General features: G+C 47.9%; 1 protein-coding gene across 12 annotated transcripts in view; it reads right to left on the reverse strand.

The window, feature by feature from the left end:
- Positions 1-25,851, reverse strand: part of LOC139230104 (RNA binding protein fox-1 homolog 1-like) — a 342,858-nt gene that overhangs the window by 194,131 nt on the left and 122,876 nt on the right. For all 12 annotated transcript variants that reach the window (XM_070861932.1, XM_070861929.1, XM_070861939.1 and 9 more), the window contains one exon: positions 4,782-4,829. In XM_070861932.1, coding sequence (XP_070718033.1) covers positions 4,782-4,829 — 48 coding nt within the window. The remainder of the gene's footprint in view (positions 1-4,781; positions 4,830-25,851) is intronic.

Consider the following 25,851-nt stretch of genomic DNA (forward strand, 5'->3'; position numbering starts at 1 on the left):
GGGGGGCAGGCAGAGGGATGGGGGGGCAGGCAGAGGGGATGGGGGGGCAGCAGAGGGATGGGGGGGCAGGCAGAGGGATGGGGGGCAGGCAGAGGGATGGGGGGCAGGCAGAGGGATGGGGGGGCAGGCAGAGGGATGGGGGGGCAGGCAGAGGGATGGGGGGGCAGGCAGAGGGATGGGGGGGCAGGCAGAGGGATGGGGGGGCAGGCAGAGGGATGGGGGGGCAGGGCAGAGGGATGGGGGGCAGGCAGAGGGATGGGGGGGCAGGCAGAGGGATGGGGGGGCAGGCAGAGGGATGGGGGGGGCAGGCAGAGGGATGGGGGGGCAGGCAGAGGGATGGGGGGGCAGGCAGAGGGATGGGGGGGCAGGCAGAGGGATGGGGGGCAGGCAGAGGGATGGGGGGGCAGGCAGAGGGGATGGGGGGGCAGAGGGATGGGGGGGGCAGGCAGAGGGATGGAGGGGGCAGGCGAGGGATGGGGGCAGGAAGAGGGATGGGGGGGCGGAGAGGGATGGGGGGGCAGAGGGATTGGGGGGGCGGGAAGCGGGATGGGGGGCGGGAAGAGGGAGGGGAAGAGGGATTGGGGGGGGCGGGAAGAGGGATGGGGGGCGGGAAGAGGGATTGGGGGGGAAGAGGGATTGGGGGGAAGGGAAGAGGGATTGGGGGGAGGGAAGAGGATGGGGGGAGGGAAGAGGGATTGGGGGGAGGGAAGAGGGATTGGGGGAGGGAAGAGGGATTGGGGGGAGGGAAGAGGGATTGGGGGGAGGGAGAGGAATTGGGGGGAGGGAAGAGGGATTGGGGGGAGGGAAGAGGGATTGGGGGGAGGGAAGAGGGATTGGGGGAGGGAAGAGGGATTGGGGGGAGGAAGAGGGATTGGGGGGAGGGAAGAGGGATTGGGGGGAGGGAAGAGGGATTGGGGGAGAGGGAAGAGGGATTGGGGGGAGGGAAGAGGGATTGGGGAGGAGGGAAGAGGGATTGGGAGGAGGAAGAGGGATGGGGGGAGGGATTGGGGAGGAGGAAGAGGGATTGGGGAGGGGGAGAGGGTGGGGGAGGGAAGAGGGGATGGGGGGAGGGAAGAGGGATTGGGGGGAGGAAGAGAATGGGGGGAGGGAAGAGGGATTGGGGGGAGGGAAGAGGGATTGGGGGGAGGGAAGAGGGATTGGGGGGAGGGAAGAGGGATTGGGGGGAGGGAAGAGGGATTGGGGGGAGGGAAGAGGGATTGGGGGGAGGGAAGAGGGATTGGGGGGAGGGAAGAGTGATTGGGGGGAGGGATTGGGGGGAGGGAAGAGGGATTGGGGGGAGGGAAGAGTGATTGGGGGGAGGGATTGGGGGGAGGGAAGAGGGATTGGGGGGAGGAAAGAGGGATTGGGGGGAGGAAAGAGGGATGGGGGGAGGAAAGAGGGATTGGGGAAGGGGAGGGAAGAGGGATTGGGGAGGGAAGAGGGATTGGGGAGGGGGAGGGAAGAGGGATTGGTGAGGGGGAGGGAAGAGGGATAGGGGAGGGGGAGGGAAGAGGGATTGGGGAGGGGGAGGGAAGAGGGATTGGGGAGGGGGAGGGAAGAGGGATTGGGGAGGGGGAGGGAAGAGGGATTGGGGAGGGGGAGGGAAGAGGGATTGGGGGGAGGGAAGAGGGATTGGGGGGAGGGAAGAGGGATTGGGGGGAGGGAAGAGGGATTGGGGGGAGGGAAGAGGGATTGGGGGGAGGGAAGAGGGATTGGGGGGAGGGAAGAGGGATTGGGGGGAGGGAAGAGGGATTGGGGGGAGGGAAGAGGGATTGGGGGGAGGGAAGAGGGATTGGGGGGAGGGAAGAGGGATTGGGGAGGAGGGAAGAGGGATTGGGGGGAGGGAAGAGGGATTGGGGGGAGGGAAGAGGGATTGGGGGGAGGGAAGAGGGATTGGGGGGAGGGAAGAGGGATTGGGGAGGGGGAGGGAAGAGGGATTGGGGAGGGGGAGGGAAGAGGGATTGGGAGGGAGGGAAGAGGGATTGGGGAGGGGGAGGGAAGAGGGATTGGGGAGGGGGAGGGAAGAGGGATTGGGGAGGGGGAGGGAAAGAGGGATTGGGGAGGGGGAGGGAAGAGGGATTGGGGAGGGGGAGGGAAGAGGGATTGGGGAGGGGGAGGGAAGAGGGATTGGGGAGGGGGAGGGAAGAGGGATTGGGGAGGGGGAGGGAAGAGGGATTGGGGAGGGGGAGGGAAGAGGGATTGGGGAGGGGGAGGGAAGAGGGATTGGGGAGGGGGAGGGAAGAGGGATGTGGCGGGGAAGGGAAGAGGGATGGGGGGGAAGGGAAGGGAAGAGGGATGGGGGGGAAGGGAAGGGAAGAGGGATGGGGGGAAGGGAAGGGATGAGGGATGGGGGGAAGGGAAGGGAAGAGGGATGTGGTGGGGGGGAGGGAAGAGGGATGGAGGGGGAAGAGGGTTGGGGGGTGGGGGGAGGGAAGAGGGATGGGGAAGAGAGAGAGAGAGAGAGAGTAGTGGCGGGGAGACAGATGGTATGGAGTGGGGAGAATGAGGCATGCAGGGGAGAATGGGGGAGGGAGGAAAGAAACGAGAATGAGCAAGAGGAAAAGAACGAGTTGGAAGCAAATGACATCACTGTCATACTGCCAGACTACAGTTCCCAGAATGCACCACTGGATGGAACGGGTGGGACTTATACACAGATCATGAATGGCAAGTTCTGAAAATTAGTTCCTTAAAAAATCCTGATGTTTGATTTATTTGGAATTTCAAATTGAATAAAAATTTATAAAAATCTGCCCCAGCCTTCTGCCTGGAACTTGTCCCCTGGGGAAAACGAGCAGCTGCTGTCACAGCTCAGCATATTAAACGGGGAAACTCCCACTTCCCGTGAGGACCAGTGAGCTTAGTTTTACATTTCTGCTCTCCAACTTGCTCCACGTCACCATGATCAGCTCGTGTATAACAACATTGCCTTGTGTGTATTATATCGCCAGGTTTCGATTCAACGTTTATTAACATCGTAGTCATTTCACTGCTAACAATCCAGTCCGCAGTGTAATCTTTATGTACTTGAATTGCTGGAAGATCCAGATGTTATTGCAAAATCGGACAGCCAGTAACTCTGGACTGAGTGTTCAAAATCGTGTCTCCCGGAGGGCCATGTGGAGTGGAGCTTATTTACGGAGTCTGTTCTAGCTGTTGGAAGGGGCAATAGGGTTTCAAACCCAAACGGTGCTTTAAGAGTTATAATACCTTTAGATGGGTGAACAAAAAAACATGAAATAAATGTAGTTTTTCTTTAGTCCCCTTCATACAGAAGATCTTGTTTTGTAAAAAAAAGAACTTGCATTTATATAGCGCATTTTTTCTTGGCCTCAGGACATCCCAAAGTGCTCGCAGCCAATGAAGAAGTTTGAAATGTAATCAGTCATAACACTGCAGCCAACTTGCACACAGCAAGGTCCCACAAACCGCAATGAGGTAAGTGACCACCGTGTATTTCAGTGATAGTGGTTGAGGGTTAAATGTTGGACAGCAGTCAAGCCTGAATCTGGCCTCACACATATAGTTCCAGCAGAGGTCACTGGATTGTGTTTACAAGCAAGAACCCCGATGATTTTCCCCTCCCTGATCGCTGGGGCCATTTGCAGCGCCCCGTACTACCACTCTACCGGAGATCAGCTGATTCCGCACAGAGCCTGGGATCTTCCTGATCTACTCACTCGATAAACTTGCTCACCATTGCCCGAGACTAAAGGGCTTGACGTTTACATGAATATTCCACAATAAGGCCAACGCTGCCAGGAATGAGTGGTTTCATATGAAGAAAGGCTTGAAAAATCACAGCTTTTTGCACGGAGACAGAGAAGATTAATCAGGGGTCATAAGAGGTTTTCAAAATTCTAAAAGGTTTTGAGAGGGTAAATAGTGAAATGTTTCCACTGGTCAGTGAGTCTGTAACAAAGGGGCATATATTCAAGATGACTAGCAGAATGAAAAGAAATATTACAATATAGAATGCTTTACCATAAGTGGCTATTGAGGCAGAATTATAATAATTTAAAAGAGAATTGGATAAAGATTTGAAACAGGATATAAAAGGATAGAGGACAGGAAAATGGGCTAAAGTAGATGGCTCCAGACAACAGCCAGCACAAGCACATGCTCAATTGGTTGAATGCCTCTGCATGTGCGATAATTTCCAAGTTTCTATGTAGGGCTTCACCCAGCAGTGTTTCCATGTTATTTATAGTCTGCAAAAGCCCCATTTACACTCCAGGTCTCTCAGAAAATCGGGAAATTTCAAAGTGCTTCAGGCCGGCACACTTTATTTAAAATGCATTTCAGAGCAAACATCACTGCAATTGGGAAGTGCTGCGCATTGGAAGCTTAGTATTTATGGATCATATTAAAAATGTTGGAAACAGACACTCCAGAGTAAATAGAAAAATCAATGTCATTTTGGTATCAGTTTTCGCTACATAAATAACATTACTGTTGTCGGCATTTTATAATGCAATGAAATGGTGATGTCCAGAGGATTTTTTTCAGGGGTGAGGGAGCTGCTTTCAAGGTTGTGGGTGATCATTGATGCATAATTTTCAATAGCCAGTTTGAAGATTTTAAATTCGGCTACCTTACACCATGCGGATTTTGCAACTCCCACCGTTTAAATATCAGTATCGGCAAAGACTGAAAAATGGATGTTGAAGCTGATCTGCGATGATCAAGAGGGACCCTGAAGGTGAAACTCCATCTGTGGACACCAATAATTAACAGCAACTGAAGTAACATTTCCAAGCAGAAACAGTAAACTTTCTTACCATGAGGTCAGTCCGCTCTGCGCAATCTTTGAACTCCAGTGCTGAATCCTAGGGGAAAAACAGAGCAACTGCTTCATAACATGATACTCCAACAATGTACCATACCATACATTTCATACATCTCTGGTGACCATGTTTAGAATTTCCCTGGCCAATTTCCACCCCCACCCCCCCCGCCCCAAAAGTCATTCAACAAAGTGCCACATAATAGGCTTGCAGCAAAGTTGAAGCCCATGGAATAAAAGGGACAGTGGCAGCATGGAGAGGGAATTGCCTCAGTGACAGGAAACAGAGAGTAGGGGTGAACGGTTGTTTTTTGGACCAGAGGAAGGTATACAGTGGTGTTCCCCAGGGGTCGGTACTGGGACCACTACTTTTTTTAATATGTATTAATGACTTAGAATTGGGTGTACAGGACACAATTTCAACAATTGCAGAGGACACAAAACTTGGAAGTATAGTGAACAGTGAGGAGGAGAGTGATGGGCTTCAGGAAGACATACTGGCTGTTGGAATGGGCGGACACGTGGCAGATGGAATTTAATGGAGAAGTGCGAAGTGATACATTTTGGCAGGAAGAACGAGCTGAGGAAATATAAACTACAGGGTCAAATCCTAAAGGGGGTGCATGAACAGAGAGACCTGGGGGTATATGTGCACAAATTGTTGAAGGTGGCAGGGCAGGTTGAGAAAGCCGTTAAAAAAGCCGACGGGCTCCTGGGCTTCATAAATAGAGGCAGAGTGTACAAAAGTGAGGAAGTTATGATGGACCTGTATAAAACACTGGTTCAGCCTCAACTGGAGTATTGTGTCCAACTTTAGGAAGGATGTGAAGGCCTTAGAGAGGGAGCAGAGAGAGATTTACAAGAATGGTTCCAGGGATGAGGGACTTCAGTTACGTGGATAGACTGGAGAAGCTGGGGTTGTTCTCCTTGGAGCAGAGACGGTTGAGAGGAGATTTGATCGAGGTGTTCAAAATCATGAAGGGTCTGGACAGAGTAGATAGAAAGAAACTGTTCCCATTGGTGGAAGGGTCGGGAACCAGAGGACACAGATTTAAAGTGATTAGAAGAACCAAAGACGACAGGAGGGTAAACTTTTTTTTTATGCAGTGAGTGGTTAGGATCTGGAATACGCTGCCTGAAAGGGTGGAGGCAGACTCAATCGTGGCTTTCAAAAGGGAGTTGGATAGGTACCTGAAGGAAAAATAATTGCCGAACCACCAGGCATGGGCGGGGGAATGGGACTGGCTGAGGTGCTCTTGCAGAGAGCAGGCATGGGTTCGACGGACCGAATCGGCTCCTTCTGTGCTGTAACCGTTCTATGATTCACACAAATGTGAAACATGGTACAGTATTAAAAAATTCAGCTTACAGCTTAACCAGAGTAGAATTTATAATCCTGACATTCATGCAGATTGCCTGTCTTACAAAGTCCAACACAGCCTTAAACCTCTTCATTTCCAGGGTTATGATACAAAAGGTGGCAGATTTATCTCCACAGTTGTCAAAGCTACCATTTTAGCAACTCTAATGTTGCATTTATAAAAGATTTTTTCTTCTCCTCAGGACATTTTCTCATTACTAACTGCAACATCTAGTGGTGTAAACCATAACTACATTCTACACAAGCTGCAGAGGTCTCAAGTACATTAGGCACTGGTGAAGACTTATCTGCAATCTCAAGTTATTTTGCTGAACTTGCAGTGACCACATTAGAACAGTCAGTCCTTCGGCGCAGATGCCATCACACATTAATATAGAGCACCAACATCCATTCCATACAGTGAACCTCGATTACCATCATCAAACTGCACCAAACTGAATGGATCACTTCATGGTGCAAAATTGAGGGGATATATTTTGAGAGAAATAATCAGAGCAAATATACACTAAACGATAAAACTGTGGATGTAAAAGGCTTGAGCGCCAGATGTACCATCGGTAAAAGTCGGAGCACGAGTTGATAAAGCTATATGTAAAAAAAAAAGTTTTGAGAAAGAGAATTGTAAATAGTTATGGAGAAAGGACAGGGAACCGAGGCACAGTAGACGGGTCTCGGAATGCCGCGCAGTGCAGGGAGCATGCTCAGGGAATGCCGTGCAAGGAGCAGGGAACGCTCTCAGGGAATGCCATGCAGTGCAGGGAGCCGAGAACGCTCTCAGGGAATGCCATGCAGTGCAGGGAGCCGGGAACGCTCTCAGGGAATGTCGTGCAGTGCAGGGAGCAGGGAATGCTCTTGCTCAGGGAGTGCCGTGCAGTGCAGGGAGCAGGGAATGCTCTTGCTCAGGGAATGCCGTGCAGTGCAGGGAGCAGGGAATTCTCTCAGGGAATGCCGTGCAGTGCAGGGAGCCGGGAATGCTCTTGCTCAGGGAATGACGCGCAGGGAGCAGGGAATCCTAATGATGGGTGAAAACTAAAGTTATATTTGCACTACAGAACAGCTCCTTGAACCTTCATTTATATTGCAGATTGACCAACTATTGACTTGCTATTGAAGAAAATCTTGTTAATGGCTCAACAGTTTAGTTGAAACAAACCTACAGCTACATGCTGATTATTTAACTGTCCTGCATATCCCACTTAGCAGCTTTATTTATGCAAATTCATCTTTCAAAATCTGACACACTTCACGCCAGATAACCTTTGGTATTACTATCCAGTAGACATTTTGTTCAAACCGAAAAGATTGTGGATTTATGAAAGGATTTGCAACGCATCAAAGTCCAGCCAATGTTTTCAATTTAAAGGCTACAGAACGGCTTGTGCTAACTACAAACATTATCTTAAACCAACAGCAGAGGGCAGCAAGACAGAACCTACAGCACCAACCGCACAAAACACAAACTGTTTTCCGAACGGTTTTCACAATGCTATACAAATGTAACAGATTCACTAAGAGCAGCTACTTGCTACACGAGAACATTCACTCTCAATTCAGGTTACATTTCACAACAGAAACCAATTGCGTAAAACTAACTTGTTCTCTGCTGCCCCGTTGGAAAGTTCAGAAGGGATGATGTTGCCTTATATTTGAGACGATTGTAAAGCTTAAAATTTATTTTATTATTGTTGGAAATGGTTAGGTCAGGAGTATCACATAGTTTGGTTTTCGTAGGCCACATATTACAATACAAAGTGACTGGAGAGGCTACGACTCCACAGTCTCGTCCCCAGCATCGAGCCAACATAGAAACATAGAAAATAGATGCATGAGGAGGACAATCGGCCCTTCGAGCCTGCACCACCATTCAATAAGATCATGGCTGATCATTCACCTCAGTACCCATTTCCTGCTTTCTCTCCATACCCGCTGATCCCTTTAGCCATAAGGGCCATATCCAACTCTCTCAAATATAGCCAATGAACTGGCCTCAACAACTCTCTGCGGTAGAGAATTCCACAGTTTAACAACTCTGAGTGAAGAGGTTTCTCCTCATCTCAGTTCTAAATGGCTTACCCCTTATCCTTAGACTGTAACCCCTGGTTCTGGACTTCCCCAACATTGGGAACATTCTTCCTGCATCTAACCTGTCCAGTCCCGACAGAATTTTATATGTTTCTATGAGATCCCCTCTCATCCTTCCAAACTCCAGTGAATAAAGGCCCAGTCAATCCAGCCTCTCCTCATATGTCAGTCCTGCCATCCTGGGAATCAGTCTGGTGAACCTTCGCTGCACTCACTCAATAGCAAGAACGTCCTTCCTCAGATTAGGAGACCAAAACTGAACACAATATTCCAGATGAGGCCTCACCAAGGCCCTGTACAACTGCAGTAAAACCTCCCTGCTCCTATACTCAAATCCCCTAGCTATGAAGGCCAACATAACATTTGCCTTCTTCACCGCCTGCTGTACCTGCATGCCAACTTTCAATGACTGATGTACCATGACGCCCAGGTCTCGCTGCACCTCCCCTTTTCCTAATCTGCCGCCATTCAGATAATATTCTGCCACCAAAGTGGATAACCTCACATTTATCCACATTGTACTACATTTGCCATGCATTTGCCCACTCACCTAACCTGTTCAAGTCACCCTGCAGCCTCTTGGCATCCTCCTCACAGCTCACACCGCCACCCAGCTTAGTGTCATCTGCAAACTTGGAGATATTACACTCAATTTCTTCATCCAAATCATTAATGTATATTGTAAATAGCTGGGGTCCCAGCACTGAGCCCTGCGGCACTCCACTAGTCACTGCCTGCCATTCTGAAAAGGACCCATTTATCCTAACTCTCTGCTTCCTGTCTGCCAACCAGTTCTCTATCCACGTCAGTACATTAATCCAAATACCATCTGCTTTAATTTTAATCTCTTGTGTGGGACTTTGTCAAAAGCCTTTGAAAATCCAAATACACCACACCTACTGGTTCTCCCTTTTCCACTCTACTAGTTACATCCTCAAAAAATTCTAGAATATTTGTCAAGCATGATTTCCCTTTCATAACTCCATGCTGTCTTGGACCGATCCTGTCATTGCTTTCCAAATGCGTTGCTATTTCGTCTTTAATAATTGATTCCAACATTTTCCCCACTACTGATGTCAGGCTAACCGGTCTATAATTACCTATTTGCTCTCTCCCTCCTTTTTTAAAAAGTGGTGCTACATTAGCTACCCTCCAGTCCACTGGAACTGATCCAGAGTTGATAGACTGTTGGAAAATGATCACTAATGCATCCACTATTTCTAGAGCCACTTCCTAAAGTACTCTGGGATGCAGACTATCAGGCCCCGGGGATTTATCGGCCTTCAATCCCATCAATTTCCCGAACACAAATTCCCGACTAATAAGGATTTCCCTCAGTTCCTCCTTCTCACTAAACCCTCGGTCCCCTAGTATTTCCGGAAGGCTATTTGTGTCATTTCTTTGTTCCCCATTATAAATTCACCTGATTCTGACTGCAAGGGACCTACGTTTGTCTTCACTAATCTTTTTCTCTTCACATATCTATAGAAACTTTTGCAGTCAGTTTTTATGTTCCCAGCAAGCTTCCTCTCATATTCTATTTCCTCCTCCTAATTAAACCCTTTGTACTCCTCTTCTGAATTCTAAATTTCTCCCAGTCCTCGGGTTTGCTGCTTTTTCTGGCCAATTTATAAGCCTCTTCCTTGGATTTAACACTATCCTTAATTTCCCTCGTTAGCCACGGTTGAGCCACCTTCCCCGTTTTAATTTTACTCCAGACAGGAATATACATAGAAACATAGAAAACAGGTGCAGGAGTAGGCCATTCGGCCCTTCAAGCCTGCACTGCCATTCAATGAGTTCATGGCTGAACATGCAACTTCAGTAACCCATTCCTGCTTTCTCACCATACCCCTTGATCCTCCTAGTAGTAAGGACTACATCTAACTCCTTTTTGAATATATTTAGTGAATTGGCCTCAACAACTTTCTGTGGTAGAGAATTCCACAGGTTCACCACTCTCTGGGTGAAGACGTTTCTCCTCATCTCGGTCCTAAATGGCTTACCCCTTATCCTTAGACTGTGACCCTGGTTCTGGACTTCCCCAACATTCGGAACATTCTTCCTGCATCTAACCTGTCTAAATCCGCCAGAATTTTAAACGTTTCTATGAGATCCCCTCTCATTCTTCTGAACTCCAGTGAATACAAGCCCAGTTGATCCACTCTTTCGTGATATGTCAGTCCCACCATACCGGGAATCAGTCTGGTGAACCTTCACTGCACTCCCTCAAGAGCAAGAATGTCCTTCAAGTTAGGAGACCAAAACAGAACACAATACTCCAGGTGTTGCCTCACCAAGGCCCTGTACAACTGTAGTAACACCTCCCTGCCCCTGTACTCAAATCCCCTTGCTATGAAGGCCAACATGCCATTTGCTTTCTTAACCGCCTGCTGTACCAGCATGCCAACCTTCAATGACTGATGTATCATGACATCCAGGTCTCGTTGCACCTCCCCTTTTTCTAATCTGTCACAATTCAGATAATAGTCTGTCTCTCTGTTTTTACCACCAAAGTGGATAACCTCACATTTATCCACATTATACTTCATCTGCCATGCATTTGCCCACTCACCTAACCTATCCAAGTCACTCTGCAGCCTCATAGCATCCTCCTCGCAGCTCACACTGCCACCCAACTTAGTGTCATCCGCAAATTTGGAGATACTACATTTAATCTCCTCGTCTAAATCATTAATGTACAATGTAAACAGCTGGGGCCCCAGCACAGAACCTTGCGGTGCTCCACTAGTCACTGCCTGCCATTCTGAAAAGTAGCAATTTACTCCTACTCTTTGCTTCCTGTCTGCCAACCAGTTCTCAATCCACGTCAGCACACTACCCCCAATCCCATGTGCTTTAACTTTGCACATTAATCTCTTGTGTGGGACCTTGTCGAAAGCCTTCTGAAAGTCCAAATACACCACATCAACTGGTTCTCCCTTGTCTACTCTACTGGGAACATTCTCAAAAAATTCCAGAAGATTTGTCAAGCATGATTTCCCTTTCACAAATCCATGCTGACTTGGACCTATTATGTCACCTCTTTCCAAATGCGCTGCTATGACATCCTTAATAATTGATTCCATCATTTTACCCACGACCGATGTCAGACTGACTGGTCTATAATTCCCTGTTTTCTCTCTCCCTCCTTTTTTAAAAAGTGAGGTTACATTGGCTACCATAGGAACTGATCCAGAGTCAATGGAATGTTGGAAAATGACTGTCAATGCATCCGCTATTTCCAAGGCCACCTCCTTAAGTACTCTGGGATGCAGTCCATCAGGCCCTGGAGATTTATCGGCCTTCAATCCCATCAATTTCACCAACACAATTTCCCGACTAATAAGGATTTCCCTCAGTTCCTCCTTCTTATTAGAACCTCTGACCCCTTTTATATCCAGAAGGTTGTTTGTGTCCTCCTTAGTGAATACCGAACCAAAGTACGTGTTCAATTGGTCTGCCATTACTTGTTCCCTGTTATGACTTCCCCTGATTCTGACTGCACAGGATCTATGTTTGTCTATACTAACTTTTTTCTCTTTACATATCTATGGAAGCTTTTGCAGTCCATCTTAATGTTCCCTGCAAGCTTCCTCTCATACTCTATTTTCCCTGCCCTAATCAAACCCTTTGTCCTCCTCTGCTGAGTTCTAAATTTCTCCCAGTCTCCGGGTTCGCTGCTATTTCTGGCCAATTTGTATGCCACTTCCTTGGCTTTAATACTATCCCTGATTTCCCTTGATAGCCACGGTTGAGCCACCTTCCCTTTTTTATTTTTTACGCCAGACAGGAATGTACAATTGTTGTAGTTCATCCATGCGGTCTCTAAATGTCTGCCATTGCCCATCCACTGTCAACCCCTTAAGTATCATTCGCCAATCTATCCGAGCCAATTCACGCCTCATACCTTCAAAGTTACCCTTCTTTTAAGTTCTGGACCATGGTCTCTGAATTAACTGTTTCATTCTCCATCCTAATGCAGAATTCCACCATATTATGGTCACTCTTCCCCAAGGGGCCTCGCACAACAAGATTGCTAATTAATCCTCTCTCATTACACAACACCCAGTCTAAGATGGCCTCCCCCCTAGTTGGTTCCTCGACATATTGGTCTAGAAAACCGTCCTTTATGCACTCCAGGAAATCCTCCTCCACCGTATTGCTTCCAGTTTGGTTAGCCCAATCTATATGCATATTGAAGTCACCCATGATAACTGCTGTACCTTTATTGCATGCACCCCTAATTTCCTGTTTGATGCCCTCCCCAACATCACTACGACTGTTTGGAGGTCTGTACACAACTCCCACTAACGTTTTTTGCCCTTTGGTATTCTGCAGCTCTACCCATATAGATTCCACATCATCCAGGCTAATGTCCTTCCTAACTATTGCATTAATCTCCTCTTTAACCAGCAATGCTACTCCACCTCCTTTTCCTTTTATTCTATCCTTCCTGAATGTTGAATACCCCTGGATGTTGAGTTCCCAGCCCTGATCATCCTGGAGCCACGTCTCTGTAATCCCAATCACATCATATCTGTTGACATCTATTTGCACAGTTAATTCATCCACCTTATTATGGATACTCCTTGCATTAAGACACTAACCCTTCATAGAAACATAGACATAGAAAATAGGTGCAGGAGCAGGCCATTCAGCCCTTCTAGCCTGCACCGCCATTCAATGAGTTCATGGCTGAACATGAAACTTCAGTACCCCATTCCTGCTTTCTCGCCATACCCCTTGATCCCCCGAGTGGCAAGGACTTCATCTAACTCCCTTTTGAATATATTTAGTGAATTGGCCTCAGCTACTTTCTGTGGTAGAGAATTCCACAGGTTCACCACTCTCTGGGTGAAGAAGTTTCTCCTCATCTCGGTCCTAAATGGCTTACCCCTTATCCTTAGACTGTGACGCCTGGTTCTGGACTTCCCCAACATTGGGAACATTCTTCCTGCATCTAACCTGTCTAACCCGTCAGAATTTTAAGCATTTCTATGAGGTCCCCTCTCATTCTTCTGAACTCCAGTGAATACAAGCCCAGTTGATCCAGTCTTTCTTGATAGGTCAGTCCCACCATCCCGGGAATCAGTCTGGTGAATCTTCGCTGCACTCCCTCAATAGCAAGAATGTCCTTCCTCAAGTTAGGAGACCAAAACTGCACACAATACTCCAGGTGTGGCCTCACCAAGGCCCTGTACAACTGTAACAACACCTCCCTGCCCCTGTACTCGAATCCCCTCGCTATGAAAGCCAACATGCCATTTGCCTTCTTAACCGCCTGCAGTACCTTCAATGACTGATGTACCATGACATCCAGGTCTCGTTGCACCTCCCCTTTTCCTAATGTGTCACCATTCAAATAATAGTCTGTCTCTCTGTTTTTACCACCAAAGTGGATAACCTCACATTTATCCACATTATACTTCATCTGCCATGCATTTGCCCACTCACCTAACCTATCCAAGTCACTCTGCAGCCTCATAGCATCCTCCTCGCAGCTCACACTGCCACCCAACTTAGTGTCATCCGCAAATTTGGAGATACTACATTTAATCCCCTCGTCTAAATCATTAATGTACAATGTAAACAGCTGGGGCCCCAGCACAGAACCTTGCGGTACCCCACTAGTCACTGCCTGCCATTCTGAAAAGTACCCATTTACTCCTACTCTTTGCTTCCTGTCTGACAACCAGTTCTCAATCCACGTCAGCACACTACCCCCAATCCCATGTGCTTTAACTTTGCACATTAATCTCTTGTGTGGGACCTTGTCGAAAGCCTTCTGAAAGTCCAAATATACCACATCAACTGGTTCTCCTTTGTCCACTTTACTGGAAACATCCTCAAAAAATTCCAGAAGATTTGTCAAGCATGATTTCCCTTTCACAAATCCATGCTGACTTGGACCTATCATGTCACCATTTTCCAAATGCGCTGCTATGACATCCTTAATAATTGATTCCATCATTTTACCCACTACTGAGGTCAGGCTGACCGGTCTATAATTCCCTGTTTTCTCTCTCCCTCCTTTTTTAAAAAGTGGGGTTACATTGGCTACCCTCCACTCGATAGGAGCCTGCACCACCATTCAATAAGATCCAGCTTATTCCGTACCAAACTTAGAACTGGGGCCATCTCACTAGTGGTACAAAAAATTAATGTTCCCATCTTAAGCTTCCAATGAGATTCTCCGACAGTCTGAGCAAATTATAGAAAATAATGTATGCTGTGTGAAGTGGGGGGTAAAATGTAACTGGAGCCTTGATTTCAGGCTTGTTTTATTTTTAACAACCTTTGTCCTTTTAGAATTATGATGTTTCATTCCTTTGTTTTCTCGGCCTTCCACTATTGCTTTTTACCATGTGTTTCTGACTCCATATTACTTCGCCCTGTCTCGCTGCATAGGTTCCCATCCCCCTGCCATATTAGTTTAAACACTCCCGAACTGCATTAGCAAATGTTGCCCCCAGGACATCAGTTCCAGTCTTGCCCAAGTGCAAACCGTCCCTTTTGTACAGATCCCACTTCCCCCAGAACTAGTTCCAATGTCCCAGGAATTTGAATCCCTCCCTCTTGCACCACTGCTCAAGCCACGTATTTATTCTAACTATCCTGCCCCCTCTGATTAGCACGTGGTACTGGTAGCAATCCAGAGATTACTACCTTTGAGGTCCTACTTTTTAATTTAACTCCTCGCTCCCTAAATTCAGCTTGTGGGACCTCTTCACACTTCTTACCTATATCGTTGGTATCTGCAAATACCACGATAACTGGCCGTTCACACTCCCTCTCCAGAATGCTCTGCAGCCGCTCCGAGACATCCTTGACCCTTGCACCAGGGAGGCAACATACCATCCTGGAGTCTCGGTTGCGGCCGCAGAAACTCCTATCTATTCCCCTTACAATAGAGTCCCCTATCACTATAGCTCTCCCACTCTTTTTCCTGCCCTTCTGTGCAGCAGAGCCACCCATGGTGCCATGAACCTGGCTGCTGGTTATTGAAGTTCATCCATGTGATCTTTAAATGGTTGCCATTGCCTATCCACCGTTAACCCATTAACTATCATTCGCCAGTCTATTCTAGCCAATTCACGTCTCATACCATCGAAGTTACCTTTCCTTAAGTTCAGGACCCGAGTCTCTGAATTAACTCTGTCACTCTCCATCTTAATAAAGAATTCTACCATATTATGGTCACTCTTCCCCAAGGGGCCTTGCACAACAAGATTGCTAATTAGTTCTCTCTCATTACACATCATCCAGTCTAGGATGGCCAGCCCTCGAGTTGGTTCCTCGACATATTGGTCTAGAAAACCATCCCTAATACACTCCAGGAAATCCTCCTCCACCGTATTGCTACCAGTTTGGTTAGCCCAATCTCTATGTAGATTAAAGTCGACCATGATAACTGCTGTACCTTTATTGTACGAATCCCTTATTTCTTGTTTGATGCTGTCCCCAACTTCACTACTACTATTTGGTGGTCTGTACACAACTCCCACTAACGTTTTCTGCCCTTTGGTATTCCGCAGCTCCACCCATACAGATTCCACATCCTCCAAGCTGATGTCCTTCCTTACTATTGCGTTAATTTCCTCTTTAACCAGCAACGCTACCCCATCTCCTTTTCCTTTCTGTCTATCCTTTCTGAATGTTGAATACCCCTGGATGTTGAGTTCCCAGCCTTGGTCACCCTGGAGCCATGTCTCCGTGATGCCAATTATATCATATTCGTTAATTGCTGCCTGCGTAGTTAATTCATCCACCTTATTATGAATATTCCTCGCACTGAGGCACAGAGCCTTCAGGCTTGTCTTTTTAACACACTTTGCCCCTTTAGAATTTTGCTGTAATGTGGCCCTTTTTGAGATTTTTGCCTTGGGAATCTCTGCCCTTCACTTTTATTTTTCTTCTTTGTCTTTTGCTTCTGCCTCCATTCTACTTCCCTCTGTCTCCCTGCATAGGTTCCCACCCCACTGCCATATTAGTTTAACCCCTCCCCAACAGCACTAGCAAAAATACTCCCCCTACGACATTGGTTCCAGTCCCGAGGAGCAAGAGGGCTTCTGGACATAACTGCTGCGACCAAGTGGTAGCTTTAACAACGCACACTGAAGCAGACTTCCAGCCCGAGCTCAAGCCCACCGCAGCGCTCGTGGACCAGTCAGTGGCGTATGACACAGTATGGAAGCATGGACTGCTTTGCAAGCTCTCCACCATTTTACCCTGCACAACAATCCATCTCCTCAACTGCATGCTTAGCAACCATCACTTCCCTGTGTACTCTGGCACTCAGAGCAAATATCATCATCATCATCATAGGCAGTCCCTCGGAATCGAGGAAGACTTGTTTCCACTTTTAGAATGAGTCCTTAGATGGCTGAACAGTCCAATGCGAGAGCTACAGACTCTGTCACAGGTGGGATCGACAGTCGTTGAGGGAAAGGGTGGATGGGACTGGTTTGCCGCACATTGTTTCCGCTGTCTCTGCTTGATTTCTGCATGCTCTCGGCAATGAGACTCAGGGTGCTCAGTGCCCTCCCGGATGAACTTCCTCCACTTAGGGTGGTCTTTGGCCAGGAACTTCCAGGTGTCAGTGGGGATGTTGCACTTTATGAGGGAGGCTTTGAAGGTGTCTTTGTTACGTTTCTCTATCCACCTTTGGCTCGTTTGCCATGAAGGAGTTCGAAGTAGAGCGCTTGCTTTGGGAGTCTCGTGTATGGCATGCGGACAATGTGGCCTGCCCAGCGGAGCTGATCGAGTGTGGTCAGTGCTTCAATGCTGTGAATGTTGGCCTGGACGAGGACACTGATGTTGGTGTGTCTGTCCTCCCAGGGGATTTGTAGGATCTTGCAGAGGCATCGTTGGTGTTGGTCCAGCGACTTGAGGTGTCTATTATACATGGTCCATGTCTCTGAACCATGAAGGCGGGTATTACTACAGCCCTGTCGACCTCAAGCTTGGTGGCAGATTTGAGGGCCTGGTCTTCGAACACACTTTTCCTCAGGCGGCCGAAGGCTGCGCTGGCACACTGGAGGCGGTGTTGGATCTCCTCATCAATGTCTGCTCTTGTTGATAAGCGGCTCCCGAGGTATGGGAAATGGTCCATGTTGTCCAGGGCCGTGCCGTGGATCTTGATAACTGGGGGGGCAGTGCTGTGTGGCGAGGACAAGTTGATGGAGGACCTTTGTCTTACGGATGTTTAGCGTAAGGCCCATGCTTTCATAAGCCTCAGTAAATACGTCAATTATGTCCTGGAGTTCAGCCTCTGAATGTGCACAAACGCAGGCGTCGTCCGCGTACTGTAGCTCGACGACAGAGGTTGGGGTGGGCTGGAGATGGCGGAAGTTGAACAGGTTCCCACTGGTTCTGTAGTTTAGTTCCACTCCAGCGGGGAGTTTGTTGACTGAGGTGGAGCATGGCGGTGAGGAAGATTGAGAAGAGGGTTGGGGCGATGACGCAGCCCTGTTTGACCCTGGTCCGGACATGGATTGGGCCTGTAATGGATCCGTTGGTAAGGATCACGGCCTGCATGTCGCCATGGAGCAGGCAGAGGATGTTGACGAACTTTTGGGGGCATCCGAAACGGAGGACGACACTCCATAGACCCTCGCGGTTGACAGTATCAAAGGCCTTTGTAAGGTCGAAGGCAGCCATGTATAAGGGCTGGCATTGCTCCCTGCATTTTTCATGCAGCTGCAAAGATCATGTCCGTTGTGCCCCATAGGGGAGAAATCCGCACTGTGACTCTGGGAGGAGCTCCTCGTCCACGGGGAGAAGACGGTTGAGGAGGACTCTAGCGATAACTTTCCCAGTGGCCAATTGGGAGATTTTTCTGCAGTTGCCGCAGTCGGATTTGTCTCCTCTTTTAAAGATGGTCACAATCACTGCATCTCTCAGATTTCCCGGCATGCTCTCTTTCCTCCAGATGAGAGAGATGGGGTCATGTATCCGCGCCAAAAGCGCCTCTCCACCATACTTTAGCACCTCAGCAGGGATTCCATCCGCACCCGTAGCCTTGTTCTTGAGCTGTCTTATCGCTTTTGCTACCTCGTGCGGCGTTGGGGTCGTGGCGGGTCGCATGCTGCGGGATGGAGTCGAGAACACTCGGGTCAAAGGCAGAGTCTCGATTGAGGAGATCTTCCAAGTGCTCCGTCCAGTGGGCCTCTGACTGCCTCGGTGTCCTTGAGTGTTTCCCCGTTCTTGGCCAGCAATGGGGTGGGGCGTTGGGAGTTTGGACCGTAGGTGGCCTTGACTGCGATGAAGAATCCTCGCACATCATGGCTGTTGGGCAGTTGTTGTATCTCCTGTGCTATCTCCATCCACTACCTGTTCTTTAGGTCCTGAGTTTTTTGTTGGACCGGAGTCTTGAGCCATCTGTAATGCTGTTTTGCTGCTCCCAAATTGGGTTGTTGCTCAAGGCTCAGATATGCTCTGCGCTTGCGAACTATTAGCTCTTGGATCTCCTGGTCATTCTCATCAAACCAGTCCTAGTGTTTACTGGTTGAATGACCAAGCATCTCTTTGCAGGCACTGGTTATGGAGGCCTAGAGGGCAGACCAAGCACTGTGGGCATTTTGCGTCTCAGGGTCATCAAGGCACGCCAGGTTAGCTGCGAGGTGCTGGCTGTATAGGGCTCTCTTAGCAGGGTCTTTAAGTGCCCCGGTATTGACTTTTTTGCATCACTGCTTCTGCTGTCCCCTCCGCTTTGGGACTATGTTGATGCCGATGATGGAACGGATTAGGCGGTGGTCCATCCAGTAGTCGTCAGCTCCCGCCATGGCACGGGTGATGCGCACATCCTTGCGATCCCTGGCTCGGATGATGAGTCGAGCAGGTACCAGTGCTTGGAGCGAGGATGTTGCCACAATGCCTTGTACTTGTCCCTCTGGCGGAACAAGGTGTTGATAATGAGAAGTTCATGTTGTAGACATTTTGTCAGCAGTAGGGTACCGCTGGAGTTGTCTTTTAAATATAGGACAGTGAACAGACACTTCGCGGGTTCTGTCCTGGCACCCATTTTTACACCAGTGACCTTCCCGAAACAGAGTCCTGCAAATTCGTATACTGTGATGACATTATCTTGACCACTCAAAACACAAATCTTTCCATCACCGAGGAGACCCTGACCAGTGATTGACAGATGATGGAAGCTTATTTCCGTCAATGACGACTTTGGCCAATCCCGCAAAGGAACATCATCTCGACATTCCACCTCAACACCCATCAAACAAACCAAGATTTGAAAATTTCCTTTTGTGGCAGAGGCAAACCATGCCAAAAAACCCTCCTGTTTAAGAAACATAGAAAATAGGTGCAGGAGTAGGCCATTCAGCCCTTCTAGCCTGCACCGCCATTCAATGAGTTCATGGCTGAACATGAAACTTCAGTACCCACTTCCTGCTTTCTCGCCATACCCCTTGATCCCCCGAGTCGTAAGGACTTCATCGAACTCCCTTTTGAATATATTTAGTGAATTGGCCTCAACTACTTTCTGTGGTAGAGAATTCCACAGGTTCACCACTCTCTGGGTGAAGAAGTTTCTCCTCATCTCGGTCCTAAATGGCTTACCCCTTATCCTTAGACTGTGACCCCTGGTTCTGGACTTCCCCAACATTGGGAACATTCTTCCTGCATCCAACCTGTCCAAACCCGTCAGAATTTTAAACGTTTCTATGAGGTCCCCTCTCACTCTTCTGAACTCCAGTGAATACAAGCCCAGTTGATCCAGTCTTTCTTGATAGGTCAGTCCCACCATCCCGGGAATCAGTCTGGTGAATCTTCGCTGCACTCCCTCAATAGCAAAAACGTCATTCCTCAAGTTAGGAGACCAAAACTGTACACAATACTCCAGGTGTGGCCTCACCAAGGCCCTATACAACTGTAGCAACACCTCCCTGCCCCTGTACTCAAATCCCCTCGCTATGAAGGCCAACATGCCATTTGCTTTCTTAACCGCCTGCTGTACCTGCATGCCAACCTTCAATGACTGATGTACCATGACACCCAGGTCTCGCTGCACCTTCCCCCTTCCTAATCTGTCACCATTCAGATAATAGTCTGTCTCTCTGTTTTTACCACCAAAGTGGATAACCTCACATTTCTCCACATTATATTTCATCTGCCACGCATTTGCCCACTCACCTAACCTATCCAAGTCACTCTGCAGCCTTATAGCATCCTCCTCGCAGCTCACACTGCCACCCAACTTAGTGTCATCCGCAAATTTGGAGATACTACATTTAATCCCCTCGTCTAAATCATTAATGTACAGTGTAAACATCTGGGGCCCCAGCACAGAACCTTGCGGTACCCCACTAGTCACTGCCTGCCATTCTGAAAAGTACCCATTTACTCCTACTCTTTGCTTCCTGTCTGCCAACCAGTTCTCAATCCACGTCAGCACACTACCCCCAATCCCATGTGCTTTAACTTTGCACATTAATCTCTTGTGTGGGACCTTGTCGAAAGCTTTCTGAAAGTCCAAATATACCACATCAACTGGTTCTCCTTTGTCCCCTTAACTGGAAACATCCTCAAAAAATTCCAGAAGATTTGTCAAGCATGATCTCCCTTTCACAAATCCATGCTGACTTGGACCTATCATGTCACCATTTTCCAAATGCGCTGCTATGACATCCTTAATAATTGATTCCATCATTTTACCCACTACTGAGGTCAGGCTGACCGGTCTATAATTCCCTGCATCGCATAGACAGCATCTCCAAACCCTTGGGAAGAAACTAAAGAGTTGGATCAACTTGATCCAGAAACTCGCCGGATCCACAGTGGGAGTAGATGCTCAAACCTTTCATACAGCAGCACTCGTCCTGGTGTACTCTACAGCGGAGCACTGCTCTCTGGCATGCCGATCAAGTCCGCATGTCAAATCTGTTGATGTCCAACTGAACTCTATGGGAATTATCACTGGTACGCTTTTATCGACACCAACACCTTGGTTGCCCATGCTTGCAAACATCACACCACCACATCTGCACCGCGAATATGCAGTCTCCAGAGAATACAACCACTCCACCAGCAAAGACATGCCGATCCAGGCCGACATGAACAACTTACCACCATCCCATCTCAAATCTAGGCGGCCATTTTGGACCGTCGCCAAAGCCCTTCAGCAATCTCCTCAGCCTTGATGACAGTTGGCCTTCATAGCTAAGGGATTCGAGTACAGGAGCAGGGAGGTTTTACTGCAGTTGTGCAGGGCCTTGGTGAGGCCTCACCTGGAATAGTGTGTTCAGTTTTGGTCTCCTAATCTGAGGAAGAACGTTCTTGCTATTGAGGGAGTGCAGCGAACATTCACCAGACTGATTCCCGGGATGGGGGGACGGACATATGGAGAGAGACTGGATCAACTGGGCCTTTATACATGAGTTTAGAAGGATGAGCGGGGATCTCATAGAAACATTTAAGATTTGACGGGACTAGACAGATTAGATGCGAGAAGAATGTTCCCGATGTTGGGGAAGTCCAGAACCAGGGGACACAGTCTTAGGATAAGGGGTAGGCCATTTAGGACTGAGATGAGGAGAAACTTCTTCACCCAGAGAGTGGTGAACCTGTGGAATTCTCTACCACAGAGAGTTGTTGATGCCAGTTCACTGGATATATGCACGATGCTGAGAATGGCGTGAATAGCGCGTTTAGCGAGTTGGTCTCACCGCAGGTAAAGGGTACACGGCCAGATAGTAAATGGGTGACCAACAGGAAGAGCAGTGCAAGGAAGGTAGTGCGGGGGTACCCTGTGGTCACCCCCCTGCAAAACAGATACACCGCTTTGGGTACTGTTGAGGGGGATGACTCATCAGGGGAGGGCAGCAGCAGCCAAGTTCATGGCACCGTGGGTGGTTCTGCTGCACAGGAGGGCAGGAAAAAGAGTTGGAGAGCTATAGTGATAGGGGATTCGATTGTAAGGGGAATAGATAGGCGTTTCTGCGGCCAAAACCGAGACTCCAGGGTAGTATGTTGCCTCCCTGGTGCAAGGGTCAAGGATGTCTCGGAGCGGGTGCAGGACATTCAGAAAAGGGAGGGTGAGCAACCAGTTGTTGTGGTGCACATAGGTACCAACAATATAGGTAAAAAACGGGATGAGGTCCTACGAGACAAATTTAGGGGGCTAGGAGCTAAATTAAAAAGTAGGACCTCAAAAGTAGTAATCTCAGGATTGCTACCAGTGCCACGTGCTAGTCAGAGTAGTAATCACAGGATAGCCCAGATGAATACGTGGCTTGCGGAGTTGTGCAACAGGGAGGGATTCAAATTCCTGGGACATTGGAACCGGTTCTGGGGGAGGTGGGACCAGTACAAACCGGACGGTCTGCACCTGGGCAGGACCGGAACCAATGTCCAAAAAGGAGTGTTTGCTAGTGCTGTTGGGGAGGAGTTAAACTAATATGGCAGGGGGATGGGAACCTATGAAATAAAATGGAGGCAGAAGCAAAAGATAGAAAGTAAAAGTGGAGGGCAAAAAACAAAAAGGGCCACATTACAGCAAAATTCTAAAGGGGCACAGTGTGTTAAAAAGACAAGCCTGAAGGCTCTGTGCTTCAATGCAAGGAATATTCTGAATAAGGTGGACGAATTAACTGTGCAGACAGCAGTTAACGGATATGATGTAATTGGCATCACGGAGACATGGCTCCAGGGTGACCAAGGCTGGGAACTCAACATCCAGGGGTATTCAACATTTAGGAAGGATAGACAGAGAGGAAAAGGAGGCAGGGTGGCGTTGCTGGTTAAAGAGGAAATTAATGCAATAGTAATGAGGGACATTAGCCTGGATGATGTGGAATCGGTATGGGTGGAGCTGCAGAATACCAAAGGGCAGAAAACGCTAGTGGGAGTTGTGTACAGACCACCAAACAGGAGTAGAGAGGTTGGGGACAGCATCAAACAAGAAATAAGGGATATGTGCAATAAAGGTACAGCAGTTATCATGGGCGACTTTAATCTACATATTGATTGGGCTAACCAAACTAGTAGCAATGCGGTGGAGGAGGATTTCCTGGAGTGTATTAGGGATGGTTTTCTAGACCAATATGTCGAGGAACCAACTCGAGAGCTGGCCATCCTAGGCTGGGTGATGTGTAATGAGAAGGGACTAATTAGCAATCTTGTTGTGCGAGGCCCCTTGGGGAAGAGTGATCGTAATATGGTAGAAATCTTTATTAAGGTGGAGAGTGACAGTTAATTCGGAAACTAAGGTCCTGAACTTAAGGAAAGGTAACTTCGACGGTATGAGGTGTGAATTGGCTAGAATAGACTGGCAAAGGATACTTAAAGGGTTGACGGTGGATAAGCAATGGCAAATATTTAAAGATCATATGGAAGAACTTCAGCAATTGTACATCCCTGTGTGGAGTAAAAATAAAATGGGGAAGGTGGCTCAACCGTGGCTAACAAGGGAAATTAAGGATCGTGTTAAAACCAAGGAAGAGGCATATAAATTGGCTAGAAAAAGTAACAAACCTGAGGACTGGAAAAAATTTAGAATTCAACAGAGGAGGACTAAGTGTTTAATTAAGAGGGGGAAACTAGAGTACGAGAGGAAGCTTGCAGGGAACATAAAAACTGACTGCAAAAGCTTCTTTAAATATGTGAAGCGAAAAAGATTAGTGAAGACAAATGTAGGTCCCTTGCAGTCGGATTCAGGTGAATTTATAATGGGGAACAAAAAAATGGCAGACCAATTGAACAAATACTTTGGTTCTGTCTTCATGAAGGAAGACACAAATAACCTTCTGAATGTTCTGGGGACAGTGGGTCTTGTGAGAAGGAGGAACTGAAGGATATCCTTATGAGGCGGGAAATTGTGTTTGGGAAATTGATGGGATTGAAGGCCGATAAATCCGCAGGGCCTGATAGTCTGCATCTCAAAGTACTGAAGGAAGTGGCCCTAGAAATAGTGGATGCATTGGTGATCATTTTCCAACAGTCTATCGACTCTGGATCAGTTCCTATGGACTGGAGGGTAGCTAATGTAACACCACATTTTAAAAAAGGAGGGAGAGAGAAAATGGGTAATTATAGACCGGTTAGCCTGACATCAGTAGTGGGGAAAACGTTGGAATCAATTATTAAGGATGAAATAGCAGCGCATTTGGAAAGCAGTGACAGGATCGATCCAAGTCAGCATGGATTTATGAAAGGGAAATCATGCTCGACAAATCTTCTAGAATTTTTTGAGGATGTAACCAACAGAGTGGACAAGGGAGAACCAGTGGATATGGTGTATTTGGACTTTTAAAAGGCTTTTGACAAGGTCCCACACAAGAGATTGGTGTGCAGAATCAAAGCGCATGGTATTTGGGGTAATGTACTGACATGGATAGAGAACTGGTTGTCAGACAGGAAGCAGAGAGTCGGGATAAATGGGTCCTTTTCAGAATGGCAGGCAGTGACTAGTGGAGTGCCACAGGGCTCAGTGCTGGGACTCTAGCTATTTACAATATACATTAACGATTTGGATGAAGGAATATAGTGTAATATCTCCAGGTTTGCAGATGACACTAAACTGGGTGGTGGTGTGAGCTGTGAGGGGGACACTCAGAGGCTGCAGGGTGACTTGGACAGGTTAGGCGAGTGGGCAAATGCATGGCAGATGCAGTATAATGTGGATAAATGTGAGGTTATCCATTTTGGGGGGCAAAAACACGAATATTATCTGAATGGCGGCAGATTAGGAAAAGGGGAGGTGCAATGAGACCTGGGTGTCATGGTTCATCAGTCATTGAAGGTTGGCATGCAGGTACAGCAGGCGGTGAAGGCGGCAAATGGTATGTTGGCCTTCATAGCTAGGGGATTTGAGTATAGGAGCAGGGAGGCATTACTGCAGTTGTACAGGGCCTTGGTGAGGCCTCACCTGGAATATTATGTTCAGTTTTGGTCTCCTAATCTGAGGAAGGATGTTCTTGCTCTTGAAGGAGTGCAGCGAAGGTTCACCAGACTGATTCCTGGGATGGCTGGACTGTCATATGCCACTGGATCAACTGGGCCTTTATTCACTGGAGTTTAGAAGGATGCGAGGGGATCTCATAGAAACATATAAGATTCTGATGAGACTGGACAGGTTAGATGCGGGAAGAATGTTCCTCATGTTGGGGAAGTCCAGAACCAGGGGTCACAGTCTTAGGATAAGGGGTCGGCCATTTAGGACTGAGATGAGGAGAAACATCTTCACTCAGAGTTGTTAACCTGTGGAATTCCCTGCCGCAAAGTTGTTGATGACAGTTCATTGGATATATTCAAGAGGGAGTTAGATATGGCCCTTACAGCTAAAGGGATCAAGGGGTATGGAGAGAAAGCAGGAAAGGGGTACTGAAGGAATGATCAGCCAGGATCTTATTGAATGGTGGTGCAGGCTCGAAGGGCCATATGGCCTACTCCTGCACCTATTTTCTATGTTTCTATGTTTCTGGCCGCTGCTGGAGTACTGCATGCCGTTCTGATCACCAAATTACAGGAAAGATGTGATTGCACTGGAAAGGGTGCAGAGGAGATTTACAAGAATGTTGCCTGGACTGGGTAATATTGGTTATGAGGAAAGATTGGAGATACTGGGTCTGTTTTCTTTGGAACAGAG

Source organism: Pristiophorus japonicus, chromosome 19, assembly GCF_044704955.1.
Source record: "Pristiophorus japonicus isolate sPriJap1 chromosome 19, sPriJap1.hap1, whole genome shotgun sequence".
Classification (NCBI taxonomy): domain Eukaryota; kingdom Metazoa; phylum Chordata; class Chondrichthyes; family Pristiophoridae; genus Pristiophorus; species Pristiophorus japonicus.